Source organism: Vigna unguiculata, chromosome 3 (assembly GCF_004118075.2).
Source record: "Vigna unguiculata cultivar IT97K-499-35 chromosome 3, ASM411807v1, whole genome shotgun sequence".
Classification (NCBI taxonomy): domain Eukaryota; kingdom Viridiplantae; phylum Streptophyta; class Magnoliopsida; order Fabales; family Fabaceae; genus Vigna; species Vigna unguiculata.
In genome coordinates, this window is record NC_040281.1 from 43,937,731 (window position 1) to 43,958,903 (window position 21,173).

The 21,173-nt window shown below is 32.8% G+C and overlaps 1 protein-coding gene across 6 annotated transcripts; it reads left to right on the forward strand.

Annotated features, from left to right (window-relative positions):
- The first annotated feature begins 1,505 nt into the window (after positions 1-1,505).
- LOC114179326 (probable protein phosphatase 2C 55) lies at positions 1,506-12,529 on the forward strand. 6 transcript variants are annotated; one of them, XM_028065629.1, is made up of 6 exons: positions 1,506-1,979; positions 2,702-3,026; positions 3,841-3,990; positions 9,302-9,592; positions 10,813-10,875; positions 10,956-11,266. In XM_028065629.1, exons 1-5 carry the CDS (start codon positions 1,669-1,671, stop codon positions 10,831-10,833), a joined length of 1,098 nt encoding a protein of 365 aa, XP_027921430.1. In that variant the 5' UTR covers positions 1,506-1,668; the 3' UTR covers positions 10,834-10,875; positions 10,956-11,266. The 6 variants fall into 6 exon arrangements, with proteins under 6 accessions (XP_027921430.1, XP_027921429.1, XP_027921431.1 ...); XM_028065628.1 differs by lacking the exons at positions 10,813-10,875; positions 10,956-11,266 and adding an exon at positions 12,485-12,529; XM_028065630.1 differs by lacking the exons at positions 10,813-10,875; positions 10,956-11,266 and adding an exon at positions 12,436-12,475.
- The last annotated feature ends 8,644 nt before the right edge of the window (positions 12,530-21,173 follow it).

The following is a 21,173-nucleotide window of genomic DNA, read 5'->3' on the forward strand; positions in this document are numbered from 1 at the left end:
TGCCCAACGAGTCAATCACACACATCACTCTTGATTTTTGTTCACTTAACCACCTTTTTACTTGGCCAACGAATTAACCCTCTAGTATCGCTATTGGCTAGCTCGTCCAACTAGTGGTAGTTTGCCGGCAAGTGAAAGTATTGAGGCTCTCTAAAATAGAAAATATGCATTTTTTCTCAACGAGTCACATCGCTTAGTAAGTCCATATAATTTTGTATAACTAATTCCGATAAGTTGTATTCCTTACCATTTTGTGTAAGCATTCCACTAAATTTTTATATGAAAATACACACATCATAATTCTATCAATGCCTACGACAAATCTAGTAAGGTCACACAACCGATCAGAGTCACCGTTAATGTAAAAAGATAAATCATAGTACATATTAAAATCAATACAATTATATTTATAAAAACATTATTTTAAATCATATTTCAACACATTGAACCATCTATCTCATAATCCCACAATCATATAACAATAATGTTTAAATCTAAATTAGCTTCACTGTAGAAAATAATCATGACTCAAAGTTGCTCTTAAAGCTCTAAAACTCACACGATACTCTAACTATTTACACAAAAATCAAATCAAATAGAAGAGTTGAGCGTATCATCGTGGTCACAACCAAACCAATATTAACTTTGAACTAATTTGAGATGTATTATAATAGTTAATCCAACAATATTTCCATATTAATCAAATATTGATACCCAAAAAAAAAACAAAGAAAAGATACGTAAATTTTAAATAAAAAATTTCAAAATTTTACCTTTTCTAGATAGATTTGAAATGATTTAATATTAATCTATTTATTCTTGTAAAATTTTAAAATTTTATTTGTTTTTTTAAATTTTTTTATTCAAACAATATATTTTATTATAAAGTATTTCAATTTTTGCATCGAAATAAATTATCTTCTTTAAATTTTCTATCCAACATACTATAAAGATTATGTAATCTTTAGAGTTGTCGATGTAATTGTAATTTACTTCAAATAACATTTTAAATGTTCTTTTATTTAACTTTTCTAAAAAAAATTTGCTGATAAAAAAAAAGCTTTTCTAAAATTAATTTTCAGTTTGATACATCAGTCGGTTCCTTACAATTTCAGAATTTTTACACTAAACTAAAAAAAAAAAACACTAAACCGAATTTTTGATATTCTATACTTTTATAATTGATTTTCTAGATTAAGTAAAATTCTCACTAACTATTATGTTAACTGTTATAAATTAATTAAGAGACTAAAATATGAACCAAAGACTTAGCTGAAACAATAAAAAATTATCAAATAAATCAAGACCAATAACTTATTAAACCTTAATTCTATCGTACTGTATTAATTTTTATTTGCTGTGTTATGGAGCTGTGTTCATTGTTTTAGCGGGACTTAGAGTTTTAATGTAATGAATAAATAAATAAATAAATGAAAACAAAATATTCAAATTTGAATTGAAAAAGAAAAGATAGAGAAATAGAGATCTAATAATAAAGAGGCCAAGCATTGGAGTAGAAGTCGGAGTTTTGTCTCTTTCAATCTCCCATCGCAAGATTTTGAGGCTCCAGAGGAACCGAGACCATCTCCTCTATCTTCGGGGCTTCTTGCTGCTCTTCCATCTCATCTTCACGTTTCTCATTTCTCACTTCTCATTTCGCCGCATTCCATGGCAGCTTCCACTTCCAATGCCGTTCTTCTCGGAGATGTCTACTTCGACGAAGTCTCCGCCAAGCCCTCCGGCGTTCGCTTCCGGGACAGGACGCGCCGCGCCGCTTTGCGAGCTACCGTCAATCTCACAAGATTGCAACCCTTGAACAGTCTCTTGAACTTCGGCTGCTCCACCTCCGATGCAACTTGGAGGAGTTGGAATCCGAGCTCGCTCCTTGTTGGAACCAAGCGCTCCTCCTCTCCTTGCTGCTCCGCCGATACAACGCCTCATGTTCAACACCTTTCGTCCTCCACATTTTCACTCGACCAGTACGTCTTTCTCTGTAAACCCTTGTTTTCTTCTCTGAATTTAAGTGTGTCGTTTGCTTTAGAATACTTTTAGGGTAAGATGTGTTGTAGACTCTTCGTTTTTGGTTTTAGTCACTGTTTCACTACACTTGCATCTTCACTTCAAAATGGAAAAAACAAAACGTGAAAGCTACTCTCTCCGTAGTTTCGAACTTGACGTTAGTCTGGTGGCGTAGAACGGAAACCAAATGCACGCTTAAAAGGATTATAAGTAGTTTGGTTCCTCTATCATTTTGTCCCTATGGAGTTCAGCTAGGACCAGAATCGTTATTTTTAAGTATGGAGATTAAAAACTTTAGAACGAAACCTGAGAGACTTCAAATATATTTTACCCTGCTTTTTGTTTGTGTAATGGTGTTAAAAATGAACATCTTGTACTAAAGTGGCTGAGAGTTAAGTATGATGTTTTTATTTTAGAGTTATTTAGTCATTTATTCAAGTTATTTTAATTTATGACTTTGTTGAGCGATGGTAAAACATTATTTGCATAAGTTTATGAGAAGGTATAAGTGTGAGTGACGTTTTTCTCTAGACAGAAGTGAAGTAATTTTTTTACCAGAGTTAGGGGATACAATGGCCCTACCTACACATTTAGTATCAAGATTGGAGACGAGGTTTCCTCTTTTAATTTATGTTTCCCACAATTACAAGGTAGATATGTTAAATAATGATGCTTTTTTCAGAACAAATTTTGGTCCTGAGAAGTTGAAGTTGTTTTCCGGGTCATGTTACCTACCACATCCGGATAAGGAGGACTATGGTGGAGAGGATGCACATTTTATTTGCGTAGATGAACAAGCGATTGGTGTTGCAGATGGTGTAGGTGGCTGGGCAGACGTTGGTGTTAATGCTGGACTTTTTGCTCAAGAACTGATGTCCCATTCTGTTAGAGCAGTTGAAGAGGAACCAAAAGGTTCTGTTGATCCCGCAAGTGTTTTAGAGAAGGCTCACTCATTTACGAAGGCCAAGGGTTCATCAACGGCTTGTATCATTGCCCTTACTGATACGGTATAATGTTATTTTTATTTAAATTTTTTCTATCAAAATAGTTTTCTTCCTTTTGTGTTGGACAGCACTAGATGTGTGCAGACTTTTTTAATTGTATTTTTAATGCTATAAATTAAATGTTTTTTTTTCACTTTCTTGACTTTACCAACATTACATTAGATCATGCATCTCCCTCCCCAACATCTCCATTTTGTCACATGAATGGTTTTCTTCCTTATCTGTTGGACAGTACTCGATGTGTCTGGATTTCGTAAGCATTTTTAATGCTATATATTAAATAGTTTTTTTTTTTTCACCTTGTTGACTTTATCAACATTACATTAACATAGATTATGCATCTCCCTAGCATCTGTATTTTTACGTCATATGATGTCTAATGTAAAATCTTGTACAATAAAAACTAGATTCTTATCTACGTCCAGGATCAGACTTACTGTTACGTGTTAGTGATGAGTTTAGCATGTATTTACTGTTAGGTTCCTTTGAAATCAATATCTAAATGGAATAGGGGAAACAAAATTAAAGCTTGCTCAGTTTTTCCATCTTGTTTTTCATGAATTTGGTGTTATTTGTTCTCCACTATACTCATTTTAATATACAGTTCAGGCATGAATACATACACACATATCTTTAACTCTTGTCTAACCTGCTCCTAAGCCCTAAGTTATAGATGTTTCAGTGTGCATCGTGATTGTCTGAAGCCCATCAGTTCACAACCTGTAAAATATGGGCAGCTAGTTTTTTTAATATGAAAGGAAGTGAAAGAGTAAATCAAATGATGGATTTGCTTACTATGTTTGGTTTCTTTGTCCAGGGACTGCATGCCATTAATTTAGGTGACAGTGGGTTCATTGTGATTAGAGATGGATGCACCATTTTCAGGTCCCCTGTTCAACAGCATGACTTCAATTTTACGTACCAACTGGAGAGTGGCAATGGATGTGATCTACCCAGCTCTGGTGAGGTATGTTGTCACTAATTTCACACATGATTTACTTCTAAGGACATTACATTAGCAATATGGAAATTTCAAACTTGAGGCTCTTATTTTTTGAGACTGTACCTTCTTACCCGTTTCTGATAGCATGCATTCCAGGGACTATTTGTTGAGACAGTATAGTTCAACTCTTACTGTTTCTGACAGGATGGTTCTGGTGCCATGAAACAGAGTTTGCAGAACTTTCCTCCAATCTCTTGTGATTAATGTGAACAAACTGAAAGATTGGCATTTGAAATTTCTTTCATATCCTAATTATATTTTCTGGTTGATTTCGTAAAACGTGAGGTTTGATTGGTAAAGGTAATAATAATAATAAAGAGGGTTTTTATTTACTTTTAAATGAAAGAAAATATAGGGAGAGGGGAGTGAAAATGAAAGGTGTATCTCATTTTAAATATTTCCTTTTCTATATTAAGCACATGAAAGATGACTTGGATATGAGATCAGAAAATGTTACTGAATTGGAGGTTGGGAATGTCACCTCCCAAGGAATTTAGAGAAGAACGATTTCCGAATAATGTTTCCTGGTGCATTATAAATCCATATATAGGGAAAGTAAAACAGAATCATAACAGAATGGTAAAGGAAATAATCCTATAGCAATTTGACAGCTCATTACGAAGAACCTTTGATAGATTGTGAAATCTGTAGTGCATGAAGTCCTCCCAAGCAGAGGGAGGTTTGGTACTACGCTTGGGCCTTTTATTAACATCCACTGTAGGCCCATTTGTTAATGCTGTAGTTGGGTCCATGGTTGCTGGACTCCTATCACTCCCTTGCTCTTGGAAAACCACCTTGTCCTCAAGGTGGTAAGTGGCAGTCAAGTCAGCCTAATCCTCCCAAGTGATGTCTTTAGGAGGGAGTCTTGGCCATTGGACCACGGGGACGGTCACTAGTATTTCCCATTTGGAATCCAAAATGGACAGTGGTTGGATAATTAACTTGGGACTAGAAAAGATAGTAGGAAGATCCTTAGTAGTGGGAAAGGGTCTATGAGGTAATTTGAGTAAGGAATAGTGGAAAATTGGATGACTCTAGGCAAATTCGAGCAAAACCAAACAACAAGCAACATGACCTACAACTTTCATGATCTCAAAAGGGTCATGAAAGCATTTTCTCAACTTCTATAAGGGAATCCCAAAATAGAAACTTGACGGTAAGGGTACAATTTTACTTATACCCGGTCACCAATCTTGTAAGAGACATGATGATAGTGAGAATCAACATAGGCCTTCATAGTTTGTTAAGCCTTATGCAATTTGTAAGTAAGAGAGGCAAGTAAATTTTCCTATGAAGAAAGAAGGGTGTCAACAATTTCAATGTGGAGGAGGAGCTAGGAAAGTAGACAGGAATGATGGGTGGAGATTTCCCAAAAGTGGCTTTGAAAGGTGTGATTCTTGTAGCAAAATGGAGGTGCTATTATATCACCATTATGCAAGGCTGAGAAATTTGAGCAATTTAGAAGGCTGACTATGGACATAAGCACAAAGATGTAGCTCAAGCACCCTTTTAAGGATCCCGGTCTTGCCATCACTTTGATGGTGATAGGCTATACTAATTGGAGCGGTACAACTCAACCTCAAATGCTTTTGCCAAAGGTGTTGATAAAGAAAGGGTCTTGATCAAAGATAAGACTTCTTGGGAACCCATGAAGTTTGCAAACCATATCAATGAAGATGAGAGCAACTTTGTTGTAGTCATTAAAATGTGTAGGGAGAGGACGAAAATGTGTACCTTTTGAAAAATGATCAACAATAACTAATATAATGGTGAAACCAGAAGACGGTGGAAGTCCGGTTATGAAATCTAAAAGACAAACCTCCCAGGGAATAGTAAGAGGAGGTATTGGTTGCAATAAACTGGGGATCTTGGTGTTCTACTTTGCTTGTGGGAAAACTGAATAATTAGTGATGATTTGGGTGATGTCGTACTTCATTGCATGCCAAAAGAAATTGGTAAGTTAGCTAAGAGCCTTTGCAATTCCCATATGGCCACCCAAGGTAGAAGTGTGAAATTCAGTCACTAGCAAGGTAATGAAAGAACAATTGTTAGGAAGCCAAATACTACCTTAGAGAGACCTATTGTTTGATGGAACAAGTTGCGTTTGAAGGAGGTAGTTATTGCTTCAAATTTTCTAAGATGAAATTGTAGAATGGAGAGAATCCAACTAACTAGAGTCCATTTTACAGTCGTGCACGCGAGAAAGAGCATTGACAATGACATTGTGCTTACCTTGCTTTTATTGAATGGAGATAGAAGGAGAACAAAACATGAAGATAAAACACTTTCAATTCCGCAAAGAAGATGAATAAGAAAAGAATGTAAGAGAGAAACTTATGGGTTGATGGAGGAAGCCCCACCACTTTAAAGATATTCAAGATAAGGGTTGAATTGATTGCCACTTGATCTTATGATCCAAGATAAGACTCAAGGAAAAAGATGACTCTCTTGTCTCAAAGAACTCTAGAAGTGCTCTGGAAAATCTCTCTCAATTCTCATATATTTAGAAGTTACTTACAAAGAGAAGAGACAATTATTTGTAGCTTAAGATCATCTCCTAAATGACAGTCTAATATGCGTAACCTGAAATGTAAATGTAGAATCTAGTTTAAGTGTGAACGAAATTTGAACTAGACAAGGTGGGAAAATTTAAATTTTAAGATTCGAAGTTTAGACATAGATCAATGACTTAGATTTATCCATGTTTCCTATACTTGAGTCACACTTCGGATGCTTCCTTCACACTTGTGATACCTAGCTTTTTCCTTGACTTTTGTGAGTACGAAATACAATTTTTGGAATATCATCAAGGGGCCATGCGAATTTGGTGAAACCCTTCAGCAAGGTCAACTTTTGTGAAACCTGAAGCAAATTCCAAGTCTCCAAGGAACTTGTCTAAGGTGGGAACTGGAAATCGGTCCTTGATCGTAAGCGCATTTAGAGCACAAAAATCCATGCATACTCGCCATGTCTGATTCTTTTTATACTAGTAACACTGGAAAAGAGAATGGACTTTGACTGGTTGAATCCAGCCAATTTGATGCTTGATTTCTTGCTTCGAAAAATATAGATGACAGTATGATCAAACATATGCTGGGGCAATACTGAGAAAGAGGTAGATGTGGTGGTTAGTAGTTCTTGGTGGGGGTAAGGAGTGAAGGGCTGAAAAATGGGTGCAAACTTTGTGATCTTAGTTTGCAGGGAATCAAGTAGGTCGTGGCTTGATCAATGTTTAAGAAGGAAGGGTTAGGAATAAGGAAATTAGAATTGTGCTGAAGTTGGATATGAAAGTAGGTTGTGGCTTGGTAAGTGTTTAGGAGACGTTTAATTTAAATATGAATAATCTCAGTTGGGACAGAACGACCCTGTATAAAATGCATGGTAAGACGAGAGTCGTGCATAACAATTGTGTTGAGGGCCTTAAGCCAATTTACTGCAAAAAACAATATCAGCTCTTGCTGTGTCTATGACAAGCTCAACCTAAAAGCAATGCATTTTAAGAGAAATAGAAAAATGCCCTTGCAAATAGTGGAACAAGTAAGTTTGTTGCCATCACTGACCATGATACTCATCTGTGTGGTAGCTTGAGAAGTGAGGTTGAGAGAATGAACCATGCAAGATTGGATAAAGTTATGACTGCTATCGGCACCAACAACACAAGAACTTTGTGACCATTAAAAATCTCGACAATGCATTGCGCAGAGAAAGTAGCAAAATTGCTTAGGTCATTGGAAGGGTTGGTATCAAGAAGAGGAAGATGAGAGACAGGGCCATGTGGGATATCTTTGTTAGCCACAAATAGGAGGAATTTAGATTTGCATTTGTGGGAAGGTTTCACAAGTGTAACAAAGACCACGATTGGGACAATCTAATAATTCAATTGGGGTGAGGTGTTTGAGTGGTGTTTTGGTAGGGGTAGGAAGGGTAACGACTGAAGTAGAGAGGATAAGGGGGCCAAGGTGGTGTGATGGGAAGAGGGGGATCAAGGGTGGTGAAACTTTTTGGCTTCAAGTAAATTATCCTTTTGTAAATTGGCGAAGATAACAACTTGGATGAGGGTTAAGGGCTGGAGTGCTTTAACCTCATGGTGTATGCTGACAGAGAGGTTGGAGATGAAGCAACTCAAGGAACAAGGTTGCGAGGCCGACAGTATGATTAGCAAGACTATCGAATTTGGAGAGGCAGTTGTTAACAAAATCATGTTGGTTGAGTTTAAACAAAGTACCTTTAGGGTCATCATAGAACGAAGGCGCAAAATGCAATTCAATGCTTAGAGGAAATCTGCCCAAGACGAGATTTGGTTATTGCTATAAATCCAATAATACCAACTAAGTGCAGGGCTGTTAAGTTAGAAGGCTGCTATTTGGGAAGCGTTCACCAGTAGAGGTAGCATGAAATAATTGGGATAAATATCCTAAGCATATCATCGGATCCATCAAAATGGGAAACATCAAGGGCGGTGAGGGTGAGAACTAGTGCTAGAAGTAAATGACGTAGAGTAAGTTTCTGTGTTGGAAACATGACTGATGGTCATCAAGTTTGGAATGGAGGGGGCTCTGATCAGTTGTGAGGGTAATTTGGTTTTGGGTAAGTTTTACAACATCTCCCCCTATACGAGCCAGCGCCTCAACCTGAGTTTGAGCACGGATCTGGTTAGGGTCAGCCATGATGGATGCCACTGAAAGGACCAATTGATATGAGAACAGAAAATGTTTCTGAATTGGAAGCTCGGAATGTCACCTCCCAAGGAATTTAGGGAAGAATGATTTCTGAATAATGCTTCTTGTCTATTCATAATGGTAAATCATACATCCATATATAAGGAAAAAGCAAAACAGAATCACAAAGGAAATAACATACTTTAATAGTTATCCTATAGCAGTTTGGCAGTTCATTGCTAAGGATCTTTGATAGATTCTGAGATCCTTAGTGCATCAAGTCCTCCCATCCAAAGGGACTATTCGTACTACGCTTGGTTCTTGTTTTAAATATCCGTCGTAGGAAAATCATTTGATGATGCAGTTGGGTCCATGGTTGCTAGGCTCCTATCAGATTTGCAGATCAAATTTTTATTTGCTTCAGTTTCCTCTTTCCTTTTAAATGTTAATTTGAAATTGTCCTGCAGAGTATTATTTGGGTCTTGGCACAGTTAACATCCTAGAATTTTTTCATAGGAAGCCTCGTAGCATATTAAGTTTCTGTATTTCAAAACAAGTTCATATAATATCTCTGGAAAGCAAACAGACTAACACACCCGTCACAATCACATATCCAGGTATTCAAAATATCTGTTGCACCAGGAGATGTTGTCGTTGCTGGAACCGATGGATTGTTTGACAATCTGTACAATGATGAGGTTGCTGAAGTTGTTTTGAATGCAGTTAGAGCTGGACTAGAACCCCAAGTAACTGCTCAGAAGATAGCAGCACTGGCTCGTCAGCGAGCACTGGACAGGAATAGACAGACACCATTTGCTACTGCAGCCCAGGAGGCTGGGTTCCATTATTATGGTGGGAAGCTTGATGACATAACAGTTATTGTGTCATACATAACCGGCTCAACATATGTGAGTTTTTCACCATCTTAGCTTTGTTGCATTATGTATATTCCTGTTTATCTACAGGGGCTGGGTTTGTAGCCTTGTCTGTCATTTTTGACCTGAATGTGCTATTGTTTCATAATCTTCTCTAAAACATGTGTTGCTTACATGCTATAGTGATTTACCATATATAAATTTCTGCCCAATGACGCCTTCATCTTCTTGCTTTGCATTTTATACGCCACATTATTTTGGCCATCTGTAATTTCTTTTTTCACGAATGTGAATGACTTTAGTATAACGATCAATGATCATCCTTAAAGTCAACTATCCCCTGACAAACAGCAACTTCAAAACCATATTCAATTCTTTGTTGTGGGACCATATTTACAGGCTAACCCTTGGGCCAAGCTTGGACCAAGGTTGGACCTTTGAGCAAGATAGAGATTAATGAGTTGTGTCATTATTTATTTTTGGAAAATGACACAAATTACCCTTCACAAAAATTGCACTCTATTCGACTGAATGCATCTCATTAGTTTTTTTGTTGAGTGACACTCACAAGCATGAGTGTGGGTACAGTGTCACAGTGGATCTGCTTGGGGTTTGACTAGGACTGGGGCGGTTTTTTTATGTGGGCAGGATAGTTATTCATGGTTGTGGTTTATGTCTGGGTTGTTTGCAGTTAGGAATGGTGACAATGTCAAAATGGAGGTTGATTTCTGAGGGTTGTCTTTTGTAGAGGTTGATGGTGTTCTTTTCTGATTAGTTTGATTGTAAAATGGTTTGTTTCCTGAAAATAACCGCATTTAAGATGGTTGGTGAGGTTGATTGTGGCTTACAACGGGAGGACTTGATAGTGTGTATTGGTGTGTATGGCACGGATTATGAAAACCAAACTTTGCATATCACTTTTGTTGATCAACTCAACAATATCAGTACATGAGAAAGCCATTTATAAGGCTGGAGATACAAAAAAGAGAAGAAAAGCTAACGGTATTAACAGAAGAAAAGCCAACTGGCTGAACAGAAAAACTGTGTATTTCTAACTGTAATAGTGTGTAAAGAGACACAGCAGCGGTCTGTATTTTAGTTGAGTTTCTGCTATTTGAGGTTTAGGTTTTATTCGGATAATTTTATTTGGTTCCGATATCTGTTTTCGGATGGGACAGGATGTTGTGTGTTAAACAGGTAGGATGGGGTTGTGCATAGTTCATCTGTTTTGATACGTAGCTTCTATTTTGGAGCTTGCATGTGATGCTGTTTGATCAGAGGTTTAATTACTGGTGCAATACGGGGATGGAGATCTGGTGAGTATGTTGGCTCCGTTTTTGTGTGCTTTGTGTGGTCTTGGCTGAGAAGTTGTGTTCATTTTCTTGTTCTGTTTCAGTAAGGGGTCAAAACCAGGGGATTGGAGCGTATGCTGAGAAGCTTTCATGGTAATAAACAAGGGAATGTTGTAGAGATATTGCATGGGAAAATTGTCATCTGCAACCACTACTAAATGGAAGCATAACCCTGAAACTAAAGCAAATACTAGATGAGTACATGGAAAGGAGGAATGAACCCCCTCCCCAGAAACCGGTAGCAAATGCCCCCCCAATGGTCCTTTACTTTTGTTTTTTATGTTCTAGGATATTCTTGGTTGAATAAGTTTTGTTTGAAAATATATTTCCATAGACATTTATAGAAGTAAATAAGAAAGGAAAATAGAATAACCTTTTTCCATAAACTATAATTAATTTAGGCCATGTTAAAACCATTTTTTTAAAGAAGTTAAATGACTAGTTTTTCTAAAAAGCTGATTTTAACTTAAGAGATAAATTATTTCATTTTGCGTTTTTATATAAATATTTATGAAGAAACTAATTTGTATAGCACCAAGAAGAAGTCGTTGGGAATATTTTGGTAATAGTTGGAGTGCAAGTTTTGTGTTAGAATGGAATTATGTGTTAATTAGTTAAACTAAACCGCTGCCTGGGAATTTAAGTCTAGTACTATATTGGATAGAAATAAAAATGTTGAATACCATATAAGAATTAAGGTCCACACAACTAATGTCTTAATATTTTGGATTGGAAGTGGTGTCCACATTTTATATATCTTATTGTGTTTTTCTGATGAGTTCTCTCTTGGATATATCTATGTATTTATTGTTTTAAGATTTAAGTTGGAAAGGGCCTAAGGTGAATTCTCCTCTTTACCCATCACTTGTTTTTGTGTTTTCCTCTCTTTCGTGTCTCTCTGTATAGCAGTGCGAGGCAAAGTACTGCCCGTGCAATTCAATAGTTTATCGCTTACAAATAGTATAACCGAGTTTAATTGAATGAATTAATCATAAATTGGAATATAAAAACACTTTAAGGATTTGTTAGAATCTCCTTAACGTAACAGGGTGCATGGCATTTCTATGCCATGTCGTGGAGTGTGAACATAAATAAGTGCGAGAGCATAGGCGATGAGGTGAAGATACTAACATCCTAACTACAGTGTTCTGTAAAATTTTCTTATTGCATGAAGCACGTGTCTGCTATTTAGGCATTCGTTTGTCTATTTTGTTTTTTCAAAATCTTAAAAAAATAAATAATATTAGTGTGTGTCGCGGATGGTCCTCATTTTCATATAATGTTTAAAATGGTCATCATTTTTACCGAATGTTTAGAATGATCCTTATCTTCGTAATTCGTGTTTTATTTGGTCCTTTTCTGTAATGCCGTTTAAATCATTAACGGAACATTGTACAGGTGGCACGGTTTGTATTAGGGTGTGTTACGTGTACTGTACAGATGGCTAATTAACGTTAATTTTTCAATTTAGGGAAAATTTTGCAATTAGGAAAATTTCTTTATCTTCGTCTTTTTTGAGTTCAGATTTGCAGAGGAAGCAGCTAATACTTGTCATTTCATCATTGGATTGCAGTTGCACTCTTCATTTCAATTTTCTAGTTAATCATCATCAATGAGGTAAGTGGGTTCAGGGTTTTCTGGGTTATGTTTGCTCGTGGGTTAGGGTTTTCGTAATTCTATTTTTGGGTTTGTTTGTCTTTCATTGTTGTGATGTTCTGCATGGTTTCTAGATTACTTCCATGATTTTGTGTAGTTTGTGTATGTAGGTGGGGTTCAGTTGGGTATTAAGCCACCTGTACAGTACACGTAATACATCCTAATACAAATTATGCCACATGTACAATGCTCCGTTAATGATTTAAACGGTGCTACAGAAAAGGACTAAATAAAACACGAATTGCGAAAATGAGGACCATTATAAACATTCGGTAAAAATGAGAACCATTTTAAACATTATGTGAAAATGAAGACCATTCGTAACAAACATTACGAAAATGAGGACCAAAAAGGTATTTAAACCTATTAGATTAACTGAAAACGAAAACAAACCAATTTATTTTTGTGGTTCCTAATTTCTTCAAACTCATACTGGATTGGACATTTAAAAGTGCATCTTTGGTGCTAGGTAAAAAAGACGGCATAAATTAAAGTTTTTGTTTAGTCATTGCCATCTATCAAACGTGTCTTTTTTGTTTTTTGTCCTATCCTCAAACTTATTGTGGGATACAACCATTGGACCCATCACACAACACATTTTAAAACCACCAGACAAGGTTGGCATCTTATATGAAAGGCCCAAATTACAAACTTTAAGCTCCCACTTTTACTTTTTTTCTTCCCTCAATTTCTTGTCCCTAAATTGCACTTTTTTTTTCAGATATATGACGTCATCGAATTGTATTTTTTTTATTTTGCCTTAAAGGAATATGAGATATATAATGAAAATGCTTCATTTTTGTTATTTGGATGTGTATTCGGATAGATGTAAAAAAAGAGGTGTCGGTTTCACATATATAAATATATCGAATACAATAATCAATATTCAATTTTTCTAAAAAAAACTGATAATCACATTTTTTATATGTCTAATTTCTTATATTTAACGAAGAGTATCGGTACTTGCAATTGTTTCAAGTTAACCACAGAAGTTATATGTGGCTATAATTGAATTGCAATATTCAGGAGAGGGACAAAATTTAAAACCTCCAAGAAAATAACTGTTGACAGAATCTCGTAATTGAAATAGTGCTGACTGATTTTCCAATCAAACACGGGTCTCGCTAATCAGGGTTTAAGGAATCTAATCATATTTTTTATTAATATTATTTTCAATGATTGATTAGTAATTTTTTTTAATTTATTGATCAGGATATTGATTAACATTTACATAATTATTACTATTATTAAAGATAGATGAGGAGTCCAATAAAATTACTTAGGTTCTTGTGAAATTGATGGATTATATATAGGAATGATAATGGAGCTGGTGCAATCCATATTTGACTTGGTGAGTTGAGTTGGTCGGTCTTGCATAAGAAATACAGACTCATTTAATAATTTGAGTACAAGTTTATTGAAAATAAAAATAATTTTGAAGTGGACTTAAACAAGGAAGACATGAATAGTGAAGCTACTTTTGGATAGCTAGATATGAATGAACGAATTATTTTTAGATGATTTGAAGAAGAAAGCGAATTAGTGGACTTAAACAGATGCATAAGAAATACAGACTCATTTAATAATTTGAGTACAAGTTTATTGAAAATAAAAAATAACTTTGAAGTGAACTTAAACAAGAAAGATATATGAATAATGAAGCCACTTTTGGATAGCTAGATATGAATGAACGAATTATTTTTAGATGATTTGAAGAAAAAAGCGAATTAGCAAGTTACTTAGAAGAAACATATATGACATATTGTGTTAGAAGGACAAGATTTTAGAAATTTTGAGTAATATGGATTATACATGCCAAATGCGGATAAACTCGTGGTTGGTCCATGCGGGCTGCGAGTTATGTGGGACGGGCTTAAATAAGACAGCAGACTAAAATATTCAGTCCATCTCACATTTTTTCTTGTAGGCCTGCAGGCTAGCTCGTATGTCTGTTTGCATTGTCACCCCTACTTATATTGTAACAACCAAATCAAAGTTTATACTTAAATTCCTGAATTTTGGATAATGAATCGAAAATATCAAACTAATTGTGTAAAAAAATAGTTCTGCATCAAGCTACAAAATTAATTTGTATCACATTTTTACTATCAAATAAAACGAAATTAGGTCACCGTTTTCAAAAAATAATGACACTAATCATTATTAAATAATAACCAATTGAATAAATTATAAACTAAGAAATTGATTTAATATAATTTAAATATATTTTTAAAATAAGTGTATCCAACTTGATTTGAATGACTCATAATTCAATGTGACAAAGATGTTAAGAATGTTAACTATGAAGAAAAAAAAAGTACATAGAAGTTTTGGAAATAATTTTACACCATTGTATTTTATCGGGAAGTTATATTATTTCATTATACCGAGCCTTTTTTTCTCAAATTTAGAATTTCCGTATTTTCAAACTATGAAAATATATAGTTCATTAATATGAGACATCCGATACCTATTTGATTAGATAAAAAGACAGAAAAGAAAATAAATATCCAATAAAAGACATCTATTTTTGATATGGAAGACAAAATTTCCTTTTTGAAGTGAACCCATTGGAATTGATAACGTCATTGATCCATTGAAGTGGCAGAAAATAGTATAAGCACCACAAATCTTTGTGACTTTTTCCATAGACAACAAAGTTGTGTCATTATATCTCACGTCAACTATAATGTCAAGCTAAAGAAGAAGAAGAAGAAGATTACGAACATAAATATGGGAAGGAATCACATGCCGGAAATGCAAAACCGGGCAATAAAAACTACACACTATATTCAACATCTTAAACTTTAATGTGTTATATATGATATGATATAAGCTAACTTACGTTGAAACCCACTAGATTCGGTTCGAGTTTGAGTAATATGCACGGAATTTTGATAGTATCACCGTAACCCTCTTCTATTATTATATGTATAGTTTCAATGAAACAAATATGTTAGGTTTAATGTTAAATAAAGGAAAACTAAAATTACAATTTAACATAGGAAAAACTAAAGAAAAATTAATACAATTTATACAAATTATTACACTCATATCTATATTTATATCTATTTATCTATTGTCCAGAAAGCTTAAAAATGACAATGTCTTGGTCGAAAACTTCAACGAATTGTTATTCCCAAAATAGATGGTGTCAATATTTTTTGACCTTAAGTTCATTGAGATGTTATCATTCGCAATAAACATCACATCCAAGCTATCTGCTATGAAACCTGAAATTCTTATCACAGTTTTGTTCTTGAAAGACAAGTTAGAAAATTGAAAAATGAATTTTTATTTAAATTAGTTTTGACCTAACCATACTATTTTTAAGGGTTAAATATATATTTAGTTTCTAAAGTTTGATGTGAAATTGAAATTCATTATTGTCTCGGATGTATTTTAGTTTCCAAACTTTAAAAATGAAATGGATATAGTCATTTTAATTCAATTAAGTTAAATTGTTTTGATGTGTCAAATGTGTTTTCTGGTTAACATTGAAGTGGGAACGTGTCAAACAGTGTGTAAATGAGAAGTCATTTCATTTGAATGAAAGTTTTTTAATATATATATTTGTGGAAATGAGAAGCATAGGGAAGAGGTATGAATGTGGAGAAGATAGAAGATAGTAGAGTATTATTCCCACAAATGAAAAATGACATCCTCCAATTCCTGAAAAAGCTTTAGCCTTTTTCTTTCTGTTTGTTTGGGGAGTGGGTGAATGGAAACCCTCTTTAAATGAGTCATCATAGAAACCAGAATCTTTTACACTCTCACCTTTTGTACTCTTCAAGCTTCCTCTCTCGTTTCCCTAACGCGTCACTCCCGTGTCTTTCATTCCTTCTTCACAACCTTAATGCTTAAGTATATGCAAATACATACATATACTATTCATTAATAATTCTTCCCTTTATGTCTTATTATATTCTATGCATGCCCCCTAATTAAACATGCAAATACATAAATACACAATTCTATGATTAGGTGGTTTGGTTTCAATCTTGTGATTGTGAGTCGATCAGTTCGAAAAGAAAAAAACAAAAATTAAAGATGTTTGATTTTCTTCTGTTTATCTATTAATTCACTTTTCACATGCTTGGAAGGATCTATGTAAATCATCAACTATTTCTTTTACTGTAGTAGAATTTTATTGTTGATTTTATAAATAAATTGTCATTATTTTGTAGTTTTTTTTTTAGAATCGTGAATCTAAAATCTTTGTTTTAATTTTTTTATTGAAGTCTATGTGAATCTCGAAAGAATCATAATTCATTACCTTATAGTTAAACCGAACTTATTATATATGAACATCAGTGGTATTTTAATTTATTCATTCATCTACTTCTTTTGTTTCTCATTTACTGTACCTTAATCTTATATTATGTGATTATATTTTTATATATATAAAAAAACTATTATTGATTCTTATTGATGCCCCTAAAAAATTTAACTAACCCATGTTGTAATATGTTGACATGTGAATATATAATTATTACATTATATTTGTGAGCCTTTTGCAAAACTATTCGATATCTGATAAATTTTTAGTTTGTGAATTTTAGAATAATAAATTGATTTATTCCATTAAAAATATTTAATAAACTAATTAATAAATATCTGATAAGTATAAAATAACAAATAATATAATCATATAAGTTTTATCATATATATGTTTCTAAACAAAGATATATTATTATAAATTATAGTTTCATAATTATTTTAAAATAATTATTTGAGTACTTCCATTTGTTTATTAAATGTTGTATATACATTTTGAACACGTCATTTTATTTAGACAAGTTGATTAAATGAGTATTAATTAAATTTTTTATTTCTTAATTTAATTTACTGTTACATTGACTATTCCTTTTCTATAATTTTTATTGTGTGTAATTTTTTCCATGTAATAAAATATTTACTATGTCAATTTGTAATATTAATTTTTTAAAATTTGATATGTAGAAACAATTACAAATATAAGTAACTCAAAAAATATTAAAAAATATATGATAATTAATTATATCTATAAAATTAAAATAAAAAAGCGGATATTAAAAAAACATTAAAATATAAGGAATATAAAAAAAATATAAACTGCAAATTATAAAGTAGGTAAAGTAGTTTGCATCTTATAAACTAAAAGTTTCTAAAATAAATTACATTAATGGCCTATGTGAGATAAAAAAATTAGAGTGCACTTGGAACACTAACCAATTTTGGGTTCCATTACCAACATGTTTGACACTTTTTTTTTTCATATTTAGCTAGAAGCAAAATTTACCTCAATCTCCACTTAACTTAATTTCTAACTGAAATCCAAATGCACACTTGAAGACTAAGGAATTTCAGAACACTATACATTAAATTTCTCAACATGTCTCAATATATATATGACCATTAAATTATTCCAAATCCCATTAAGTATCACAAACATAACATAATAACATAACTATTGATGATCCTTATGAAGAAAACAAGTAACATGAATCTCTATTGATTCTTCACCATTTAACACATTCATATACATGATTCCCATGATCAATAAAAGCTCTGATATCCCATTAATATATTCTATATAACTCAATATTTACACACACAAATATCAAAGAAATGTATTACATCATTATTATTAAACACCATTCAAAATCATATATTATGCATTCACAAACATATTCATATAAATGTTCAACTATTTTAAAGCTTCATAAAACAATTTATTTAAATTATCGGACTAAATAGTTAAATTAAGTTTTTGAGGAACTCCCTTCAGCAGATTTTTTTTAGATAAAGCCTTTTATCTCAATTTGGAACAATCTTTTTAAGAAACAAAAAATTTCTATTCCAAATGATTTTCCCTATACTAACAGTGCTTTTGGTTGGTTAAATTAGAAAGATAGAGGATCTTTTTGTTTTTTTTTCTTACTCTGTTAAATTTTGTTTTACAAAACAAAGAATATTAATTACAATATTGATATATGTATTATTAGCCATAGTACTACATGATGTCATCCTAGTTTTCGATACACCATATAATCTTAGTTAATAGAATATGCAAGTAATTACATTCTAGAAGGACAGCATAAAGAAATATAATTATGAAAAGTTGATTATCAATCACTTTATCCAAACAATGAATGAGTAGTGTAATAAAAAAAATCAATGGATTTGTTTTCTTTGGTTGTTTAAAGAATATACATGAAATTGTAAACAAAGTTTGCAATAGAGAGATAGCATTGGATCCTATGTAATAACTAGTGTGTTGGATGTAATGGTTTAAACCCTAAGCCAATAAAGATTATAATAAGTGATTAGAAATCGAAAAAGAAAGATAAATAAAGAGAGTTATGAAAAGCTCAAAATGAAAGACGTTATGCATGTAATGACAAGTGTGGAAGAAGACTATATATATAAAAAAAAAAGTGTGGTGTTACGTTTGGAATAGAAAATGGGCATAAAGAGACTTTATTTTTTAGGTGGCCAAACTTTCTGTTAAAGTGGTCATTCCATTAACAATGTTTGGCGATTATTTACAATAATGGAGGGAGGTGGTAGATAAAGATATGTGCGGTGTGTCTTGGCTATGTAAATGAAGGGACGTATTTCTATCTTACAAAAATTTTGATGCTCTATCTGTCACGTAACATATAATATGTATCTTCATACTTACGAATATATTCCATCCCACAATTTGTTTTTATAACAAACTTTTCCACAACTTTCTACAATCATATCAAAATCAAAAGATTATATGTATTGTGTCAATAGTATAAATATTTCCCTTATATGTATTTACCTTTTTCACTTTTTATTATTTTGTCACATGTTTTCCTTTTACTCGTTTAGTTGTGTTCCCTTTGTTTAGGGTAAAGGCCTATTGTAAGAAAATATGTTTGATTCATTTTCATGTTGGCTTTTGAAACAAAATTTAAATTTAATCTTTGATATTTAAAACGAGTCTTTTAAAAAATTTAAAATAGGCCATCAAATTTAATCATTATTACTATTTAAAATGTTTAGAAAATACTAAAAAATATCATTTTGGTTACACTTTAATATATAAAATACTGGTTTTTTAATTTAGCCTATAAAATATTTTAAGTTTTTCTTACAAACATTAATATATAAGACCGTTTTAGTTTTGTAATCGCTATTAAGGCAACTTTGAGGGGACTTTTTTTTATATATTTTTAATTAGAACTAATTATAATATTTCATAGTACTTATTAATACAAATTAATTAAAATCAAATTCATTTTTTTAGAAAAATAATTATTTTTGTATTAAAAATTAATCAATTGATAATAAGTAATAAAGTTTTAATTTAAGATAATACATACTACATTATATATATAACATTTAAATAAATGTGTAATAATGAAAATTAAATACACTATATATAACTATTACATTTAAAAATATCTTCCTCTTCCTTTATAATGTAGTCATAATGTTTGTTTTTCTTGTTGTTCCAATTACTTTTAAACATGTTAAGCATATTTTTGACCAAAATTTCATATTTGAAAGACAATGAGGATACATATGAAGAAAAAAAAAAATCTTTCATCTCTCTAAAGAATTATCAACAAAACAAATGTCGAGTGTTAGTTTAGTTCATATCTTGATAATAACAATCAAACATGATCTTTAGTGAAAATTTTAAGTGGCAATGACATAGGAACCTTTTTAATCTAATCAGAGTCGTCAAAGTGGGTCAGAACTCGTGGGTCAATCCAGGTCACCATGGGTTTGGGCCGGGTTGAATTGAATTTTTTTTATAAATTTCAGTATGGGTCAATTTTTGACTCGCCCCACCAAGAACCTGGCTCATACAGATTGAACCCAACTCATCCGGGTTGAACTCGTGGTCAGCCGAGTTGGCCCACCAACCCGTATGGTCACACGCATTATGTTGGACTTTACAATGTTGAGCTATTTTTTTAAACCAAACACATTAGTGTGTTGGCAAATGGAAACCTAGCTTTAACTCAAAATAGATGGGATAAAGAAGATGTTTTAAGAGATGGAAATGTTATGGTTTTATCCATTCAAGACTCTAATATTATAGTTGGATAAGTGACAAGAATGCTTTGATCTTAGTTAGTAATTTGTTTTTCTTTTAATTTTGGTTTGTATTGGAGTTTAACATCATTTTGGATTGTATTTAGGTTATATTGAAGTTTATTTAAATTTTATTTTATTTAAATGGACTAATGAATCAACCCGTTTAATCCACCAACCCGTGGTGGATTAAACCAGATTCGAAATTTTTTGGCTCACTTATAAGTGAGTCGGGTTGGATTAACCCACTAAGTGGTCAACCCGTAGTGGGTCAAGTCAGGTTGGGTCGGGTGGCCCATTTTGCCTGTTCTAAATCCAAGTATTTTTCTTTTGATTGATTGTTTGCTTGTAGCATGCAATAAACTTTTGAAATGTAATGTAAAATTTACTCTATCAATATTTTAATTGATTTACTGTCATTGTTGTATGCTTATTTTGATCATCTTCGAGGGTTTCTAATTTGATGATTTAGCTTCACTAACAATAGTCATACAATAATTACTTCCATAAGCAACGAGTTATTTTTGAGAAGTTTTAATGACATTGTT

What these genes read in the sequence shown, in the direction of transcription:
- LOC114179326 (XM_028065627.1), top strand. Translation starts at nt 1,669, where the DNA reads ATGGCAGCTTCCACTTCCAATGCCGTTCTTCTCGGAGATGTCTACTTC. An exon ending in TCCACATTTTCACTCGACCA is followed by an intron (nt 1,980 to 2,701) that starts GTACGTCTTTCT and finishes TGCTTTTTTCAG; the next exon opens with AACAAATTTTGGTCCTGAGA. An exon ending in ATCTACCCAGCTCTGGTGAG is followed by an intron (nt 3,991 to 9,301) that starts GTATGTTGTCAC and finishes TCACATATCCAG; the next exon opens with GTATTCAAAATATCTGTTGC.